Source organism: Cebidichthys violaceus, unplaced genomic scaffold (assembly GCF_023349555.1).
Source record: "Cebidichthys violaceus isolate CVI_PGR_0920_01 unplaced genomic scaffold, fCebVio1.0.p SCAF_20, whole genome shotgun sequence".
NCBI lineage: Eukaryota > Metazoa > Chordata > Actinopteri > Perciformes > Stichaeidae > Cebidichthys > Cebidichthys violaceus.
In genome coordinates, this window is record NW_027176373.1 from 7,395,407 (window position 1) to 7,415,042 (window position 19,636).

A 19,636-nucleotide genomic window follows, 5' to 3' on the forward strand; every position below is an offset into this window, starting at 1 on the left:
ATCTATGAACAATAACTTTTCCATCTGCCTTTTTAAAATATTTTTTTGCTAATAAAACGACATGGTTTTGTACTCATATCTGCCTTTGTTTAGGTTTTGCATTAGAATTTGGCAGCCAAGTAAAGATATGCAGAGCATGTTATACATAGGCTGCATTTGTAAATTATTATTATGTGTAATTCTTTTTTGTTCACCAAGTGGAAGTGGTTCCCCATCATTTTACGTACCTCTCCCTACAAGGGCGTTCTCATACCTGGAAACTAACTTAAATGTGATTGGTGGGGGCGCGCCCTGCACCTGTGACTGCTGTTCGTGAGACAGACTGGCTGTAGACTGCACTTTGCGTGAGCACGAGGCAAGATTAGGGACCGAGGATTTGTATGACAGCTGCGTTTTAATAGCACGGTAAGTCAAAACAATTATTTAAAATTAAAGCGCCCCTGTGTGTTTTATTGTGTATGGTGGGTGATTTGTGAACGTTTTCTGTAAGGATGTGCGCCCTTCACTGTATGTAAATAACTTGACAGCGAAACACGCTTAAGAAATTGTCAAATTAAGATACCTTGTTTGTTGAGAACGTGCAGACGTGTTTTAGCAACAATTTCAGAGTCGAATGTGTCCACGCTTATATTCGGCTTTGAAATATCCCAGTGAATAAGATATTTTTCAGTACAATTTCCCTAATTCTAGTTTGTTCGTTCTCTTAATTGCAACAGCTTCCCTCCTCGGAGATGAGCAGCGGATATGGGCAGAAAAACAGCGACTATTTGTGAAGTAGTAGATTTGTATGTGAATATATTGGTTGGTGGATGGCTGGCTCTAATGGACGTGATATAAACGGTCAAGTCAGGGAATTTACATTTGCTGTAAAGAAATAAGCTTTAAAAAGTCAGATTTTCTCAATGAAGTTTCGTGTTATATTAACATATGGAAGAACTATAATCAGGAGAAAACATATTTATGGAGCAATTGTTATGGTGTGTTGTATAGTTCAAGGAGGAGAAGTAGACGGTACAACAATAATGTCAGTTCCTCTATAAGTGAGAAAGTAATGGTACTATTGACAAATATGTCTGCCTTTGGATAGCCTATAACAATTTCACAGGTTATTCAAAATAACCACAAAAAAAAACTTCTGAAGGCTTCTTTTTGATTAAATATTAAAACTTTAAGCATTTTGCTGAAACTATATAATGTAGGCTTTGGGCAACCTTTCAGCCAAGTATCAGTTTCAGATATAGAGCACAAAAATGATCTGTATGATATGTTGTTGATACATAGTTTTATGTTCCAAACTAATCCTCTTTTTCGTCTAAAACACTGCACTTTTATGGATTTATATTTATGTATCTCCACAGATCTGAGTGGCTAACAGCAGGATACTTCCTCCTTCCACCATCTTGGATTTACAGATGGAGGGAGTGCTGATTTTAAAATCTGCCTCTCCTCCCAACTTTTCCTCTCAAGACTCTCCCCCTCCTTTTTTACCGGATGCCCAGGAAGATTCAGATCTGCAGTCATCTTCTCCTGTGCCTCCCCCCATGTGTGTTACCACTGCACCACCACCACCACCAGCACCACCACCTCCTCCCCCTCTACCCCTTCCTCCCCCTCCTTTTGGCTCTCGTAGCGGCCACCGGCGTTCCATGAAAAAGCTGAACTGGGACACCATCCCCAGCCAGCGTGTCCTGGGCAAATTGAATGTCTGGACGTCTAAACGGCCTCAGAGGGATCTGGTGCTGGATATCCCGAGCATGGAGGAGTTGTTCAGTCATGTCGACAATCGGGCCTCGCTGCCCAACTTGAGGGTCATGGGTCTGAAGACCTTTGATGGCATGGACCTCTTTCCACAGGAGCCTCAGGTGAATAGCTAGGTTTGCACTCAGGCCATATTTGAAATTTTGTTTGACATTTGATTTACAGTAATTGATGCAGACTTTCCTAAATTTTTATGGGCAAGGAAATTGATGCAGAATGCACAAACTAGGGAAGTAATGAACACACAAATAGGAACTGCTTTCTCAAAGTTCCACACTAATCATGCCATCAATGAGGAACTGCTAAAGTTAATCCAAGTTCGGGACTGTTTTGCTTCCTCAAATATTATGTGAAATATAATGTTGAGTATAGGTTTGTCTTCTCATCTGAATATGGTTGAACGGAGGATAATAAATAACTATTTCTTTTGTTTTTCCTTTTATCTTTAGGTCACTATCCTTGACTCTAAAAAGAGTATGAATATTGGGATCTTCCTGAGACAGTTCAAGAGGTAAGGATAGCCAAATTTGAATCTTAAAGAGAGTGATGTCTCTTTTAAGAGTGATGATTTAGCAAATCAACCCACAAAATGCAAACACAACTAGAACCGAAGGGACCAACAGGAAAGTGGAAGAACTGCAGTAAGCAGTGGTCGGAGCAGGTTGCTCTCATGTCAGGAAAGTGTCTCTTAACACGCTAGTCATTTCTACTGCGCTAATCATTACCAAACCAGCAGGCTCTTTATCTCAGCGGACCATATTCAAATATAGGGAAATGGCTTTTTAAACATCACTTGAGTGTTCAGTGTCAACATAGAGAACAATTATGCCTCACTTGTATTAATACTTAAATGATAGGAAAGCATAGTCCTGACCCAGTGGGTGAGGCTGAGCAGAAGGGAGGGGGGAGGATACACCCAGCAGCCATGTTGGAGAACCAGTGTAATGTTTAATTCTTTCCATGTAGTTGTTTCTTATGAAATACAGTTTCATGTAACAACAGGAACACAATTGCTTGTTGAGTCCCTACTTGTACTAACACGGCCAGCTGTGCTCGTTGGGGCACTCAGGGCGGTGATAGGCAACAGACTTGTTGTGATCGAACTGTGATCACAACAGTTCTGCAATGCAATATCTTGCATTCATTCATATGCATTTATACCAACCTAGCAAATTACCTCATATGATGAAATAGATTTTTTTTATTATTTTCAAGATAATGGTAGAATAACAAAAAAATAAAGAAATGCTGTTTTAGTAATACACAAAACCTTTTCGAAATCATATTTATCTGCCTTTATACTGATACTTGCATTTCCATTATTACTGCAAAACCCATTTTGTTTTATTTTTTTATTCATGTTCAAATTTTTACAAGTAATTACATTTTTTTTACTGCCTAATTCTACGTAGTAAAGTTCGATTTTTGTCCTAACATATAAACAGTTTATGTAGTCTCTCCAGCACTGGATCCAGTTTCTGTGTGTGAACCTCATCATCATGATGTCGCTTTCAGTACAAGGTTCACTAAGTTCTCACTTTGAATACCAAATGCACACCAGATGTGTCAACAGCTAAGTACTGTAATGAGCTTTAGCTTTTAAATTCAGTCAAATTCAAATTGCCTCTGCTTCTGTGTGGTAGTGACGAAAAGGCACTTGATGATGCTATTGGAGGGCATTTGCTGGACATTAAAAAAATGTCAGTTAACTTGTTTGAATGTGAAGTGGGCTCGCTCAAATGTGATGGATAACCCGACTCAAGCAGGTTTTACATTTTCTGTAAATTGTTTGATTATCATGACTAATCATGTGATAAGTCCTGTTGATTATGGCAGGCCTTTATATTATTGTTTTCTTTTGTCTCCCTCTACAGGCCAGTGACAGAAATGGTGCAGGATATTTGTAAAGGGAGCTGGCTGAGATTTGGGACAGGAAAACTAAAAGAGCTTTGTAAACTACTGCCAGAAGAAAGTGAGGTAACAGCAGCTCCGCTCGTCGCTTCACATCGTTCCAACTAAATCCTATATGCATAAAATAAGACAAATGAACATTTGCGTGTTGTTGCTTGAAGCTTTCTTGATAACCTCTCATACAAACACCTTCCTACCTCCTACTCAACACTGCGCTTCCTTGCATCCTGAGCAATACACCTGCAATTAATTGGTTGCATCACGCACCCAAGTTGCAGCTGCTCACATTCAAAAATACACTCTGGTTCACGGGGAAAAAAAACTCCAGAGGCAGACTTTACCGTTAAGCAAGGTGAGCAACCTGGGCCTGGGGCCCCAACTAAAAGGGCCCCAAACAGCTATAGATTTGTTAAGATATGAAAAGCATTCAATAATGTTATTATTCCAACTTGTTGTACCCTGAAATAACTTACAAAGAGCCCCTAAAGAACTTGAAAAAAATGCAAATCAACTGTATGGTATTAACTGTGTACTTATTCTTAAGAGGAAAACATTTTAGTACTACATTTACATGACAGAAAAGTGTTACTGGTTACATTGCAGATTCAGATTTTACTCATAAAATATAATTGAAATATGAAGTAACCCTAATATAAAGATGTTGAGTAAATGTAAGTACATTATGTTATTATAATAATAATGATGATGATGATGATGATAATTTCTATCTTTCACTCTTCACTTGAAGTTAATGCAGAACATTCACTGTGCGGTATTACTAGTTATATCTTTAAAAGTTAATAGTAGAAAAAAAGTTTTCTTCTACCAATGCCAATACTAACATTCCCCGTTAGAGAGAGGGTAAAAATGATGCTTTCCTGGGTCCCCTAAATAACTAAATATAACAATAACTCCTCTAAAAGAATTGCACTCAGTGGAAGTAATTTCCAAATAGGCGTATTATAGCAGCTTGCGTTGACATAACCACCACGGTTATCAAGTAGCGCATAGATTTAATTAGCAAAGATATTTTGATGGCACTAACGTTATTAGTGTTACATGTTTGTATCAACTCGTACACCAGGAAAATACAGTCTTACTCACAGGGAACAACACACACAAGTCGGGTAAAACCTGCTCGTGTCGACTCCAGGGAAGAGACGGACATGAATCAACAAATTATTCATTGCTTTATAGTTAGATATTACATTTTTCTCCATTTAAAATATTGACTTAAAGTTCATAATTCACCTTCATTATTAAAAGTCTGTTTGCAATAATTTTTGTATGGATGTCTATTACTGCCAATGCTTCATATTAGTCAATCGTGTTACCTGAGGACTCCATTTCCTTCTTTTCTCCAATTTGATCTTTTAATGTCTATAAAGAGGGAACTATAACAAATATATCATCTATGTTTGTTGAATCAAACTTGTGTGTCTGTACAGGTGAAGCAGCTGCTGTCATTCAGTGGGAACCTCTCCGTGTTACCCGAGGCTGACCAGTTCATGGTGCAGCTGGTCAAAGTGCCGGGGTTAGTTTTCCTGTGCTAATATTTTTTGTGATTTGTTGTTCAATTAGAAAATGTTGCCTCTTACAGAAATCTCTTGGCTTAAAGGGATAGTTTGGGTCTTTTACGGGTGGGTTGTATGATACTTACCCCAGCTTGGTGAAACGTACAGGAGCACCAGCAATGCATCACTGCTGTGAACGGGGCAACAGCAGAATGTATTTTAACCAGCTAAAAGAAAGGCCCACCAAAAAAGAAATCAATATCCTTACACGTGAATGCTGTGTTTGGAATATATTTTTTTTAGTGGGCCTTTCTTTTAGGTGGCTAAACTATGTTTTGCTGCTATCCTCGTCCACAGCAGTACATTGCTTCTCCAAGGTGGGGTGTGTCGACGGTCATCTATATTGACTATGGATAAGTACTCCATTCAGCCCCACTTCAAAACACCCAAACTATGCCCTAAATAACGGCTAATGAAACTAATGATGCAGTCATTTTGTTATTTTTATTGATGTCTCTTGCCTTCAGCTATGAGGAACGCCTGAAAACAATGGTGCTGAGGGACGAATTCTTTCCTCTTATGGAGGACGTGAAGAACTCTTTTGCTGTCATGACCAAAGCAGCTAATGGTAACATTTCACACACATTGTGGAGTGAGCTGGATTGTGTTTTACACCACCAGTTTTCATTTAAAGTTTATACTAAGGCTCTTTATCTCTATCTCTTCTCTCCCCTTAGAGCTGTTGGGCTGTGATGATCTCCACTCGGTCATTCGACTGGTATTAAAAGCTGGGAATTACATGAACGCTGTTGGTATTTTTCTTTTAGAATTATGTATATTTCTTATGATTTGATGCATTCTATCAGGGCTTTTTACTCAGCATTTATTATACTGATGAATACCCCATTCAAATAATGTATTATTCAGGGTGGTTACAGTGCCAATGCAATTGGCTTCAGGATGACCTCTCTGCTCAAGCTGGCAGACACCAAGGCCAACAAGCCTGGCATGAACCTCATGCACTATGTTGCCAAGGTGAGGAGGAGCCCTGGGATGGACAGATGACAAAATCTCTATGAAATTATGAAAAAGTCTGTTATGCTTTGTCGCAAAACTCACTGTTGCTCTATCTCCTTTGTTTTCCACCCACAGCAAGCGGAGGACATTGATGCTGAGTTGCTGACGTTTCACACCCAGCTTGAACACATTGGGATGGGATCCAGGTGGCTATTATTAGTATACTGACATCTATTTGGTGATTTAACTGAGCATGGTTTGTTCACCAATAGTAGCTAGTTTCAATCTGATATTGTATCTGCTTGGTAGTTTGCATATTATTGTATTACTTGGAATACGTTGTGGCTATATAATGTATAAATGTTGCTTGCAAACACAGAATTTGCAAAGAGGAGGTCATCGCAGACTTCGAGAGGGAAGTCAAGAAAGTCAAGGAAGTGAAGTTGTACAGCAGCAGACAGCCTGGCCTCATACAACAAATGGAGACATTTCTCGTGGTAAAGTTTCCGCTTGTTGCTTTGACCCTTTTATTGTGCAAAAGCACCAACTGAGATTTGTGAACACTTCAGTCAGTCTACAATCTAGATTCCTGTTCTTCATATCTTTTTATGGTTTCTGTCCTCAGAGGGCTGAGGCCAAGCTGGCCGATTTGGAGACCTCTCTTCAGGAGCTAAAGGCTCTGAACAATGCTGTCGCTGAGTACTTCTGTGAAGACCCAGCAACCTTCAAACTGGAGGAGTGCTGCTCCATCTTTCATTCATTTTGCAAGCGGTTTGACACAGCGGTACAGGTAACAATCTCAAGAATTTACAATAATACTTGTAAATGTGCAAGGGAATAAACCGCATCACAGGAAAAAATGATGCTGTTGCTTTGTATTTAAGGCCCACCTTAAAGAAACCTATAATGCTTTAATATTGAGTACTTTTAATGTTTGCAAGTGCTGTTTGTTTGCACTGTGTTGTACTTTACTTGAATGTATTCTACCTGTAGGAGAACCGAGAGCGAGAGGCAACGGAGCAGAGGCACAAGCAGAAAGAGAGCATGCGAATTGCAGCCAAACGCCGCTCCACAGTGTCTTGCCGAGGACCTGAGCGTGATCAGGACTCGTCGTGCTTGGAGTCGGCCTTACACAGCTTTCTCTCTAACGTTCCAGAGGGATTAGTCAGATGCAGGAAGAACATACTGCCCACAATCGAAGGATCCCCGTCTGAGTGCAGCTCGCCGAGTGCTCGATCGGTAGCAAAAACTGAGGCTGCGCCACGCAATAGACAAGAGAGACCTGAGAAAAAACAGCCCAAATTGCAGAAGGAGGACGGGAAAATTTCAGAACTAAAAAACAAACAAGAAGCTCAAAAGATGCGTGAGATGACTCGGAAGGTGCTTCGCTACCAAAACGGCAAAAGCAGCCTCGATGGGGACAGAGTTTCAGGCACACCTCGTCAGTCGGAGAGAGCAAGAGACACACCAGCTACCCCAAGTACCCCTCGGCCTAGAACCAGAGACTTCTTCTTTTCCGACAATGAGGGTGTGGGCTCCCCATGGACTATCCTGAGTCCTTTTACTTGCACCCAAAGAAACGCCTCCCACCGAGACAGACAATCGCACCAACGCAGACTATCCTCAGCTTCAGGTGGAGATGACCTTGATGATGGAGTCTGGGAGAGTGACAAAGGTAATTGCCTCCCCAATTCCTCCAGTCAGGAAAATCTAACCTCTCCATCTGGGGGTTCTACATCTCTTCCTGAGTGCCCCATTCAGAGAACTGTGTCGAAGGGTCCAATCCTCAGGTCCGTTTCCATGGATGAAACCAGGCGATCTCCAGGATCTGGGTTCCGGCTGGGAGACTTGTTCCAGAGAAGCATGTCTCAGAGGTCATCATACTCCTCTGGATCAAGGACAGAAAACGTGAGAGAAGAAGAAGCAGGAGTCAGGAGATCATTGCTTGGTAGAAAGGCAGGCAATCATGTAGAGGATCAAGGAAGCACCTCTGGGTTCATATCCTTCTTCAGACACATTGGAAGCAGAAGTAAGCCTGTTGATGTGGAAGAACAACAACAATGCTTCAAAGGATCTAATACTTGATTCAAATTTTTATTTAGAGAAATAGGCCAAGCTTTGCCTTTTTTTTGTGTGTTTTAAATGTTTGTCTTTTTTTATTGTTATATATTTACCCTTCAGTGGACCCAAGGCAATTGAGGACTTGCTTTGAACTGTGAAGGTTTTGATTTTGTGTGTCAAACCACATTCAAAAATCTTATTTTTTTGTCTTTGTGCTCAATAAAGGGTTAATTCATTCTACCTTTTTTAATTTTACTTTATATGAATTATGCAATGCACAGTATTTATTATTTTCTGCTTTTTAGGTTAAAATGTCTCCTCTTCCACCCTTTTCATTAAATCCTTGAAAGTCTTACTGGAGCTTATGTCTCCTTAGTGAGGCCTGCTCAGTTTCCAGTGCTTGCCTTTCACTTCATCTATTATTTCTTGTCTCTCAGTCAGTCAGGCTGACAGACAGTTGTTCAGATAGCAAAGGGATCCTTATAACTTGTAGGCTTTTATCACTTGTAGGACACTGAGACAACCCCAAACACAAAAGCAGCCAGATTGGACATTTAGACCGTAGGTATATTCATTTAAATGTCTAACTCATCCCTGATGCTGTCATCACAACTGACGAGAACAAATCTGAATAGGAAACATTGCAGCTGGTGAACCCACTCTGGTATCCAGATGACGTGTCCCTCCACCACTGTGCCACCCGGGTCTCTCTGCTAAGCAGTAGCTGAAATTGTGGACAAAAAGAGACATTCAGCTGTGTTACTCGGGTAACAGGTTTGTTTACAGCCATTTCATTTGAGCGCTCAGGGTAATAATACTCTGTTGAATAAACTGCTCAGTACAGGCTCCTTTCTGAGTGATCTGTTGTCCTCCCACATCCATCCCACCCATTGGCAAGAACTCAGTGGGGACATTTTCAGTCCCCTATTTTTTCAAATCAACGGGCACAATGAATAGAATGACGCAGGGAATATATGGGCTTTTTTTTCTTTTTTAGGAGTTGGACAATAGACGTTAAGTATTTTCTTGGCTATAAGCATGCAAGCTCTTTTCCAAGGTCTGGGATCTTTGTTGGTCAAACAAAATATCAAAGCATGGCCTTGTACACATGCAGAGATAACAGTCTGGTAGTTGGAGCCCAGTACTTCCTCAACAGCGACTGACCTGTTTGGTGTAAAAGGAGAGGGCCAGAGAACAATCGGGCCTTTGTGATAAAATGCTGAGTGCCATAAGAATCATCTCATGTGAGTCAACTCCTGACGACTTGTGTGTGTGTGTGTGTGTGTGTGTGTGTGTGTGTGTGTTGCAGTGAAAAGATGAGAAACGGGCATGAATAGAAAAGAGGAAGGAGGTGAGGTGGGGGGGGGTGCTTGGACCAAGTCAGAGAGGGAGGGAGACCTGCAAGTTGTATTGTGAGGAAATATTTAAGCAGATAAGAACATGTGAGAAAGGAATGCCAATATCTTTAAGACAGAGTAAACCTAAAAGGGAAATGCACAAGAGCAAAAACTAAGCTCAACAGGACTTGCGGATGAAAGGAAAAGCCTGTTTACTCACGGTCCTGGATGTTTTTTCACTGTGGGAACTGGCAGCTGGACCGAAAAAGATTGCAGAACATGTTTCGCTTCGAGAATGCATAATAACAGATCAGCTATGAGGTATGTTGTCAGGTAAAAGCATTGCTCTAAGTGAAATATTTTGTTTTTATTCTGTGTAAACCTAAAACGTTAATCTCTGAAGCAAAGCGTCTCGCTCTTTAGAAACATGACAGAACATCACACAGTGTGCAAACCTAATCCACCATAGCAGCTACGGGCATTGGACTGTTTACAAGTGTTGTAATCAGATTTGAGGTTGAAAAGGAAAACCAGGACGAATCAACGCGTGAGGCCCTGAGATGCGTTTCCAGAGTTGCATTTTAAATGATCACATTTTGGGGTTGTAGGTGACAGTCCTCACTCTATTTAAGTGTATGCTGAACTGCTTTGCGTTAAAAAAAAAAAAGTGTCATGTTCAGCCTTGAAAAAAGAGGCGACTACATCTTTATTTGACAGTGATTCCATGACCTGGTTTGAACTTTAACTGGAATTGATTAAGCATGGAAACAAGTGAAACTGGTCATTTAGAATCATGTATCAAGACAATTAAAAATGTCTGTTGTGGAGTAGGCCTATTATCAAAACTAAAGAAATAGTAAGTAATAGTTTACACCTGTGCAACTAAACATTTAAGAGGCTGTTCACACTGTCGTTTAGAAAGCTTGAATAATTAGACTAGAGAACACTTTCTGGGTCCCTGAGTTTAATGGATTTGCACAGACCCATCCCTAAAACACAGAGGCATTTATATGAATGACCCCGACGTGAATTGAACACGCAACGCCTTACCATTGCGCCACGACTTCTTATGAGGGAATAAATGCTCATCTTGAGGGGTGTCTGGGTGTCGTGGAATCTATTTCTATCCACTCCGTTGCATTTTGGACAACTGCGTAAAATGTTTGCCTTCCCCATCATAAGCTACAGACACCAACCCTTTCTTTGTGTTGAAGTACAGTAAAAGAAACCTATCGCTGTGCATCTCGGGTACTTTGTAAAGTACAATTATACATTTTTACTTTAGTTAGATCTTTTTGGACCGTATTATTATTTGTTGTCTTTTATGCATGTCTTTTATTATCACTGAATGTGCGTCTTGAGTTTCATATATAAGAAGGGCAAAAGGTGAGATCACAGCGCTGTCATATCTGCACAGTGTCCCTAAAGTTCCATCCAGAAAAATGTTAAGTTGCTTTCGACGATGTAGTCTCCAGTCAGTCACTAGATGGTGCAATTCAACAAAGGTATGTTTGTTTCTGATTCGGTACGTCCACATGCAGTTCATCCACCACAGAGCCATGAAGGTTCTCCACAAAATAATAGTTGGAAAGCAAGTGAAGTAACAGATTATTCAAGTTGGACTTAAGTGATGCCACTTGTGGAAGCATACATGTGGCATAGTTGTGCATGTTCATGGTCCCATCTCTCAATCAAGAACAGGATGCAAAATAATCTGTGGTCATGGAAAAAAAACAACACAATTTGCAGAATCTATGTGAATGAATGTGTGCTGTTTTTTTTGTATTTCAGATGCGTTCAGGTCTGTCTGTTAGTCCCAGCTGTTTTCTTTATTGGAAGGAAGAGAAGCATCTGTAGAATCTAGGACACTTACCAGCTAACCTCCATTATCCAGCCCGTTCGTAGCAGAATGGATAGGTAAGTACACACAAAAGATGTAAAACCTGTGTCTAATTTTGGCACATATTTGGTATTGTCTGTAGTTTGACACTGCTGATATACAAAGATAACATCATCAAGCTGAAACCGAGTGCCTTTCATAACTTACAATATTCTTCAGTTCTTCCAGAGGGGTTTGTTGTCATCAATAAAAGAGTAATCATATTCATCAGTCACCTTAAATAGGGTGGCTCAGTGCTGATATTAATGTCCTTCCTGCCCCAGCTGAAGTCGCTCTGATTGGGATGCATGCTGTTTTCTGTCCACGCTGATGAGATGGGTTTAAATGTCAGGGAGGTGGAGCGGCGCACGGCAAATTGATTAGCTAGTAAATGTCACATCGTAGCCAAGGTGAACGGATGGTGATGATGTCAATGTCTTTTCCATCCAATTGTTTTATATATCTGCTTTTTTGTATCACACCAAAGCCAGATTTCCTTTTTCTCAATCAAAATATTTAGCAGGTAATCTGGAAAGAGGGATTAAAGCATGGGGCTCAGTCTGCATGTGACTTCCTCCTTTGCAAGAAACCACTAAATTGGGGCTCAGACTGTTTGTGGTTTGTCATCAGTGGTTGGTTTGGTTAAGTCAATTGTTAAATGTCATAGGAGCTTGGCAGTAACTAAACTAAAAGACATGTGTGCCTGTCTGTGTGCATTTGTTTTGTAGCTGGACAACAGACCAGGCTTAACCAGGTCTAAGACAATTACTGTGAAAATGTGCAGTGCAGTAAATATTGAGTTTGCGACTGCAATCGGTGTGTATTCTGCATCTATACTAAGGCAGAAGATCTTCAGGCAAATTTTAAATGAGCCACAATTCTTGTTCTTGCTGTATGGAAACATCCATTTTATACAGCCTCCCCCACACACATCACTGCTGCAGCAGCCAAAGCTCCATTACTGCCTGATTCTTAGGCTGCTCTCCCACAACTAATACCCATCTGATCACATTCACAAGGGTTTCGCTGGATTCTAAAATCTATTTAAGACGTGATCTACCACTTAGCTGAAAGTCCGCTCTCATACAGCTACTAAAGGATTTTTGAGTGGTGATTTGGGGAAAACAAAGTGTACTGTTACTATCACTATATTTGAGTGGTAGCAATATGGTAAACCATTTTAACTTACTCTTAAAGAGCATGAAGACTGGGACCAGATATTTTTAATACTACTTACCCACCTTCCTGATCCACACTATTTTCTATTATTCAGTGTCACGATCAGCATACATACTTGAAACAAATAACACATCACATGTACTCTTTGTGAATTTGTATTTGCTCAAGTACATTGAAACTTTTCTAATGCAAGACTATTTTTTTTTCCCAGTTTTACATTTCTGGCCACCTTGAATGCAATGACATGCATCTAACGCTCAACTCCTGGTGTTGTCAAATCACTGAGCTTAATGTCCACTATGATGGATTCCTTACCCCTGGAGTCTATCAGTCTGTCTGTCTTTTTATTGTTAAATAAACTGACCATGTCTTTATTTAATTATATACATTATAGACAAGCTGAGAAAAACAGTTAAAAGTGCTGATGTAGGGCTTTCACACATAACTTTTTCTATTTTCACAATATCCTGGCATCAACTAAAAGTAATGTCTTCCTGAAGTTTGACAGTTAATCTGAGAACGGTATGCTTTGGAAAATGGTCAACAGGACAACCCGTTACAGTTAATGATTTAACCACACATCACCTTGACATCCCCTTTTCTGCTCCAGTCGTCACATTTTACTATTGTCCACACAATCCGCTTTCAAATGCAGACCATGTACACATTACATCACAATGAAGAAACATGTGATGATTGGTCTTCACACCAATAGTGGAATGTGCCTTTAACAAAGAAGTGGTTGTTCATCTAATGGATATATTATTACGCAGTTAGTGTTCTACATATGCATTTAAATATATTAGATTATATTTTTTGGGTAAGTAATCCTCTAGCAGTATTTGGCCTGTTCCCTTCATTGATGTCTGTGTGCTGAGTTGAAAGCTTGTCTGTACCTAGAGGGGTTTTCAAAACCTGCACAGAGACCAGGTTTTATGATTTGCTGGCCAGGGATGAGATGCTAACTGGACTGTTTCAGGGAAAGGGAGAGAGCGATAGAGAGGGAGACAGGGGGAGAGAGAGAGAGAGGGAGAGAGAGAAGCCATCTGCGTGTTCTGCTGCACTGGATGCAGTCTCCATGGCAACATGGTGCTCCCGCAGTAAAAGATGGCTTGGTCCTCACCCCCTTGCGCATGCACATAAGCACACTTGCAAGGAGGACGGTGCTCATGCCTCCGCTGTCCAAACACACACACACACACACACACACACACACACACACACACACACACACACACACACACACACACACACATACACACACAAACATATCTGTTTGTAACACACACAGATATTACAAATTCCACTGTCACAATTTTCCTGTCCATACACTTGATTGTTACATCCTCTTTTTACCACTGTATTTTCTACACTGTCCCACGTTCTAAATGATAGACACAAACTTTACAACATGGTTGGTTGTCCTTGAGAAGAACCTGAACTTTCCATTAGCCATTGCATCTGCTTAAGCTGAACTCCACCTTTATCTTCACAAGCACAGCCTTCAATTGTTTGAGTTCACAACAGGAATCAGTAATTTATCTCCCTTTCCTCTGATCAGCTCCCCTCCACCTGTACTCTGTGTGTGTGAGGAAAAGAGGAAGAGTGATAGACTTGGTTGCCTTTTCTGTTTATAACACTGACTGACTCCCACTTTTGCTTGTCAAGCATCACCAATTTTCTGTTTGATATTTTGGACTTTATTCTCTTTACACATAATCAAAAAGAGAGAGAGAGAAAAAGAGAGAGAGAGAGAGAGAGAGTCAGGAGAGGACAGGAATAAAAAACAATAATGCCCCGTCTCTTTGTTGCTATCTCTCCTTCACTCTGCTCATCTCTTACACTATTGGTCAATCCAACCCCCTCCCATTTCTACTCCAGCCAGTCAGCTCATACAATCTCTCTGTATCTCTTGCCTCCTAAGAGTCTCTCTCTCTCTCTCTCTCTCTCTCTCTCTCTCTCTCTCTCTCTCTCTGTCCCTCAGTCATTTTCCTCCCGCTAGCACACACATACATGCGTTAAAGCCAGATCTTGATCACACTCATACACACACATACGCCCTGTTCCTGCCTTCCTCAGTAGACTCTCTGTGTGAAGTGCCTTTTTGGGCAATGTTGGGTTTTGTGGAAGGATATCGCTCCCTTTGGAGGAGAGCGTGCTGAAACTTCCTTGTACCTCTCCTTCATCCGTCACGAACCTGCTGTAAGTAATCTCTCTCTCTCTGCCACTCGCTCTTTCGTGCCATCCTGACTGTGTGCCAGCGTTCATTCCTTCATCCTCCACTATTTCCATCTCGCACCCTTCTCCCCTTGGCATAGGGTGCAAGCCTTTCCTCCTCTCACGTCTCCCTCTCTCCACTCCATGCCTGTCTCCTGTTTCCCCTCCCTCCTACTGGTGGACGCATACACCCAGTGTTGTCTGTATGCAAGCCAATGCCGCAGGCCATTTGCTGGCCTGTGATGGGTTTGTGCTGTGCAGCATAATCTGAGAATATGTCCTGTCTGTGTATGTGAGATACCCTCTGTGAGGCAACCTGAAAGGGATTTAAAATGATTGGCGAGACAGGCTGCAGTTATTTGTGCTAGAAATGTGGTTTGGGGATATTCTGATCTAATTGTAAACTGGGGGACACTCAAAGTAATTATTGTTGGCTTGATGCCACATGTTTTGAAAAAGTTTTTACTGCTTGCATTGAGCATGAACAAACTGGGGTGGGAGCTTGTTTTATTGAATCAATGAAACAAAATCTGTATGTCTTTCAGAGAGCACAATTGTTTTGTGCAACTTCCTATAATTCACTTCATATCATAAACAATGCTATTCCACACAATGCAATTTCTACAACCTGTCAGTCCCAGCAAAACCTTTCAGAACTCCGTGGATAGTATCAAGAATCCATTGACATCACGCTTAAAGCAAGACTGTTTTTACCTGGTAAAGTTTGCCATTACTCAGTCAGTCAAATTGGTTTCAGGAGGTTTAAACCTCATCTTTCACCAGCTCTACACTTTGGTCCCATGCTGTAATCTAAAGATACGGTTGATGGTGTTGTGCGCAGAACCTTACTTTGTCATCAAGCATTATGATTTGATGATGATTTGAATACAACTCCAACAAGAATGGACACCGAGGTCATCAGGAGATGAATACAACATGACTACTTTTAAAAAAAGGTTGAAATAGTGATCCCGGGTCACTTCTTGTCGCTGTGGGGGGGAAACGGAGAATGGAATGTCCAGCTGGTATGGGAGGAATGTCACTAGAGATGCATGGGAGGAGTGAGAGTCATGAGCGAGGAGAGATTCACCACGCACTGAATGATTAACTGAATGGCCGCCAATACTGTAACTACTGGATTTTCTGCCCCATTTGTGTCATAACTGCCATAGGTGTTGATGTAGTCATTGTCAGAGAGCCGTCGCTGTGCTTGCATTATCAGTTCACTTGATGAACATGCTGAAGTCCAAAACAACCAGTGCAGCATTCGATAAAAGTAGAGATGTGGAGCCAATTTTGTGTTTTAATAATGCCTATGTGCAATTATGTTTACTCTTGCATCCAAATGGCTTTTTTTTTTGTTATGAGAGATAAGAGACAACCTTACAGTGGCAACTAGCACCGTGACAAATTATGTGACACCAGCAGTAATAAACCTGTTAGTCTTGAAAGTTGTCACAACAGTGTGTTGTTGTTTTTTGTCTGCCTGTGTGTGTGTGTGTGTGTGTGTGTGTGTGTGTGTGTGTGTGTGTGTGTGTGAGAGTGAGAGAGAGAAGGTGTGCATCTCTCTTCACCCTCCTTGCAGACTTAATCAGCTCTAAGGTGATTTTGTTGCCATGGGTAACAGCAAGAGAATTTCTCCTCCACTCTGCATAGTCACGCCGATGTCTACATTTATGTAAATGTTTTATTTAAAAAAAATTATACTGCTTTGATATGAGCCCATTAGAGAAGGGAAAAAGGTCTTCATGGCAAAAAGCATCAAACAAGTCCAGTTCAAAGTGATTAATTCAAAGTTTTAACTTTGTGAAGTATGAGTAAAGTCTTAAAGCTACAGGAGTTCCTCTGAGAGATGTAACAGCTTCTGCTGGGGATTCTGTAAGAGTCTGGTCAGGGTTAATTGTTATTACCCTCTGCTGTGAAAGCTGGGATGGCTAATATGGCTTTAATTACTTTTTATTTTATTTCAATTTTCATTGATTTTACTAAACTAAACTTTTCCAACAGCATGCTAGACTCATCCTTCACATTAGATCGTTTGTTAGTTTATCTACAGATGTGAAACACAGAAGTGGCCAGTAATAAGATCATTGTGTTTGGGTTAACATCTTATTTGTTCAATGTTCAGTTTTAAATGTATTCATTTCTATGTGCATTGTATTTAATGTCTTAGGTTTTAGTACATACACAGTTTATACTTTATGCACTTCATGGGAAGCTTTATGTGCAATTTATGCTTCACTTGGAAGCACAAACATTTGTCCCCTTTGTGACAAAGAAAACATGATGTGTTGAACATTTAAACTTCATTGGCAGGCCGATCATAATAGATTCTGCAGGCACAGCTGATGTCTGACAGCAGCAGCACTTGTGAAGTCTTTATGAAATTAGTGTGTCTGAATATGTTTAGATGTTGGCACATGTATGGTATTTACGTGTGGAATAAAAATGTGAGTGCATGTTTCTGCTTTGGCTGTTGGCACTCAGGTGGTCCAAACTATATTTGACTTTATATTTATTTTGCATTGTGAAGGGAGAGCAATGTGGTGAAAGCTTAGTGACTGAGGCGAGAGATGCAGTCATGTAATGTTGGATATATTTAGACAGCTCCCTCAGGGAGGCTCAGTAATAGCACTGGCCATATTGTGCCATTTCTTCCGCATTTCATATAACATCGGGAATAAAATACTCCTGTTTTACCCAGTTTTTTCCATTTTAATTCAGTTAAACATTTTATGAGAGATAAATTGCTTTGGAGACTACAGTTACAAAAACAATACACAAAAAACGTTCCAGGTATATGGCATGGTTTACCTATTTTAACCAACTTTGCCACTGTGCCCCTCGCATGCAATTCACATAGTAGTGTTTCATTCTATTCTAATTTGCAGGAAACAGGAAAGCATTTGTGGTCATTTGGAAACTGAATATTCCTTGATCAGGGAAACAGCTGCCTGTTCTCCATGTTTGCAATTCTGACCTTTATAGTAATACAGAAATGTGTGTATTCATTCATTATAAGCTATGATCTAAAGGTCAAAAAAAGAAGATATTCAGCATTATATAACACTAGCATTTCCCTCTCTGTGACAGTGGAGAGGTGAGCCTATTGTTCTACATAATTACAACTAAAGGATGGATCAGTTCCACTCACTGATCTGTTGTACTATTGATGTTCCTGTGTTCACTGTCTTGATGGTAATCCTTGATTCACTCATGTGTTGGATCATTACTTCTTGAAGGACACACACTCTCCCTGGGATGCACTGTACGCATGTCAAGCGGGCCTGTTTAGATGTCAGCCTTTGCACTGAATGTTTCTGTTTGAGTGAAAAAGTGATAACCACAAAACTGAGTTCTCCGTACTACTACTCATTCCTAAGAATAGAAGTGAGAGAACCAAAGCTGTGAAGATGTGGCTGTAAAACAAATAGCTTGGTGGTGGCAGTTAAACTGCTGTGAATAAAAATAAATCCCTTCACCACTCTTTAAGTGCAGTTAGGCAACAGAAAATTCTCCAAGTATATCTCTGTGTGGGGAAATCGTGATTTGTTGCCCGTTTGGTCACTATTTGTTCCATAGGCATGCATCTGTGGTAATGATGTGCAGCTAGAGTCGGTAGACCTGTGTGCGTCTGTGACTGTTCACATGTGCTTGTGTGCTGGAGTGTGAGCCATGTGTTAATATGCTGATACAGGCGGTTCTTGTGACACATTCCTGCCCAGCTTGGCTCAGATCAGGCAAGCTGATAATTTTAGCAGCGCTTATGTCAGTCAGGCCCGCTGTGTGTGGACAGCCAAGAGTAGGTACCACTCTTCGACATTAGTCATCCACTACATCACCCTTGCCAGAGGACTATACATGATGAATGTGTGTGTTGCAACGTGCTAGTCAGCAGACAGGCCTCTCTGTTTTTCTGCCCTGCCATCATAGCAGCAATCTGGTGTTTCAAGCAGACTGACTACAAGACGAGCAGCGCTGAATTAGGCATCACAAATGTGTGGTCAGTATGTGAATTTCTATTTTTCTTTTTTTATAGAAGCAGCACTTCAATAAAATTCAATCCAATGCAATACAGTACTGCAAAAACACTACATTTGTGGTCATTTTGAGGCCTTGTCCGACTGGATTGCATTATATTAGAAGGAGTTTCTGTTATTTTGTCCACCAGGAGTGTGGTTAGGCCACATTTTTAGTTTTCCTGGGTCATGTGCAGAGGTTGACAAATGTGCAAATCCTAAATCCGCTGACCTATCAGCGTGACGATAAACTAATGGAATTTCTAATCCCCTTTAGTAAATGAATTTCCACCCTGTTAGGAAAGCCATAATATCAAATCCATAATAAACATTTATTATTCAATGACAGGGTTTTGACATGATGTCCATTTACAATGTGATCGGTGTTCTGGATATTTAGCTCTTACATAAACCACATTTTTGACCCTTTTTTTTTTTTCTAAAAGCACTCAGATGGTGACAAACATCGAAACATCCCACACACCTGGATAAATAAACACTCGCACAAAAACGTGGAAGGTCTGTTAAACTACTTGACACATCATTGTGGTCTGGATTTTGTTTTGCATTGTGACATGGACCTAGCTGTTTATGTTAATATATGTTTAGCTCAGGGCGTCTATTCCCTCAGTTATTTAAAGAAACAAATTATTTCAGGATCAGCTCCTCCACCCTGTGGCACATGCTCCTATTTCACTGAAATATTTCTCTCTGCTTGGAGAGCGTTCGGTAAGATAAGAAAGA

The 19,636-nt window shown here is 40.6% G+C and overlaps 2 protein-coding genes across 4 annotated transcripts in view; both read left to right on the forward strand.

The window, feature by feature from the left end:
• Positions 1-323: 323 nt before the first annotated feature.
• Positions 324-8,501, forward strand: fhdc3 (FH2 domain containing 3). The gene is made up of 12 exons (XM_068716508.1): positions 324-405; positions 1,359-1,862; positions 2,208-2,269; positions 3,633-3,735; positions 5,118-5,203; positions 5,711-5,811; positions 5,921-5,991; positions 6,111-6,218; positions 6,336-6,406; positions 6,580-6,697; positions 6,826-6,990; positions 7,194-8,501. Exons 2-12 carry the CDS (start codon positions 1,413-1,415, stop codon positions 8,283-8,285), a joined length of 2,427 nt encoding a protein of 808 aa, XP_068572609.1. The 5' UTR covers positions 324-405; positions 1,359-1,412; the 3' UTR covers positions 8,286-8,501.
• Positions 8,502-9,667: 1,166 nt separating this feature from the next.
• trim3b (tripartite motif containing 3b) overlaps positions 9,668-19,636 on the forward strand; it is a 30,397-nt gene continuing 20,428 nt past the window's right edge. For 2 of the 3 annotated variants that reach the window (XM_068715966.1, XM_068715969.1), the window contains exon 1: positions 14,646-14,858. The gene's annotated coding sequence lies outside the window, so the exon portion shown is untranslated. Of the gene's footprint in view, positions 9,920-11,389; positions 11,516-14,645; positions 14,859-19,636 lie in introns of those variants that run through there. The other variant, XM_068715967.1, reaches the window with a different exon arrangement.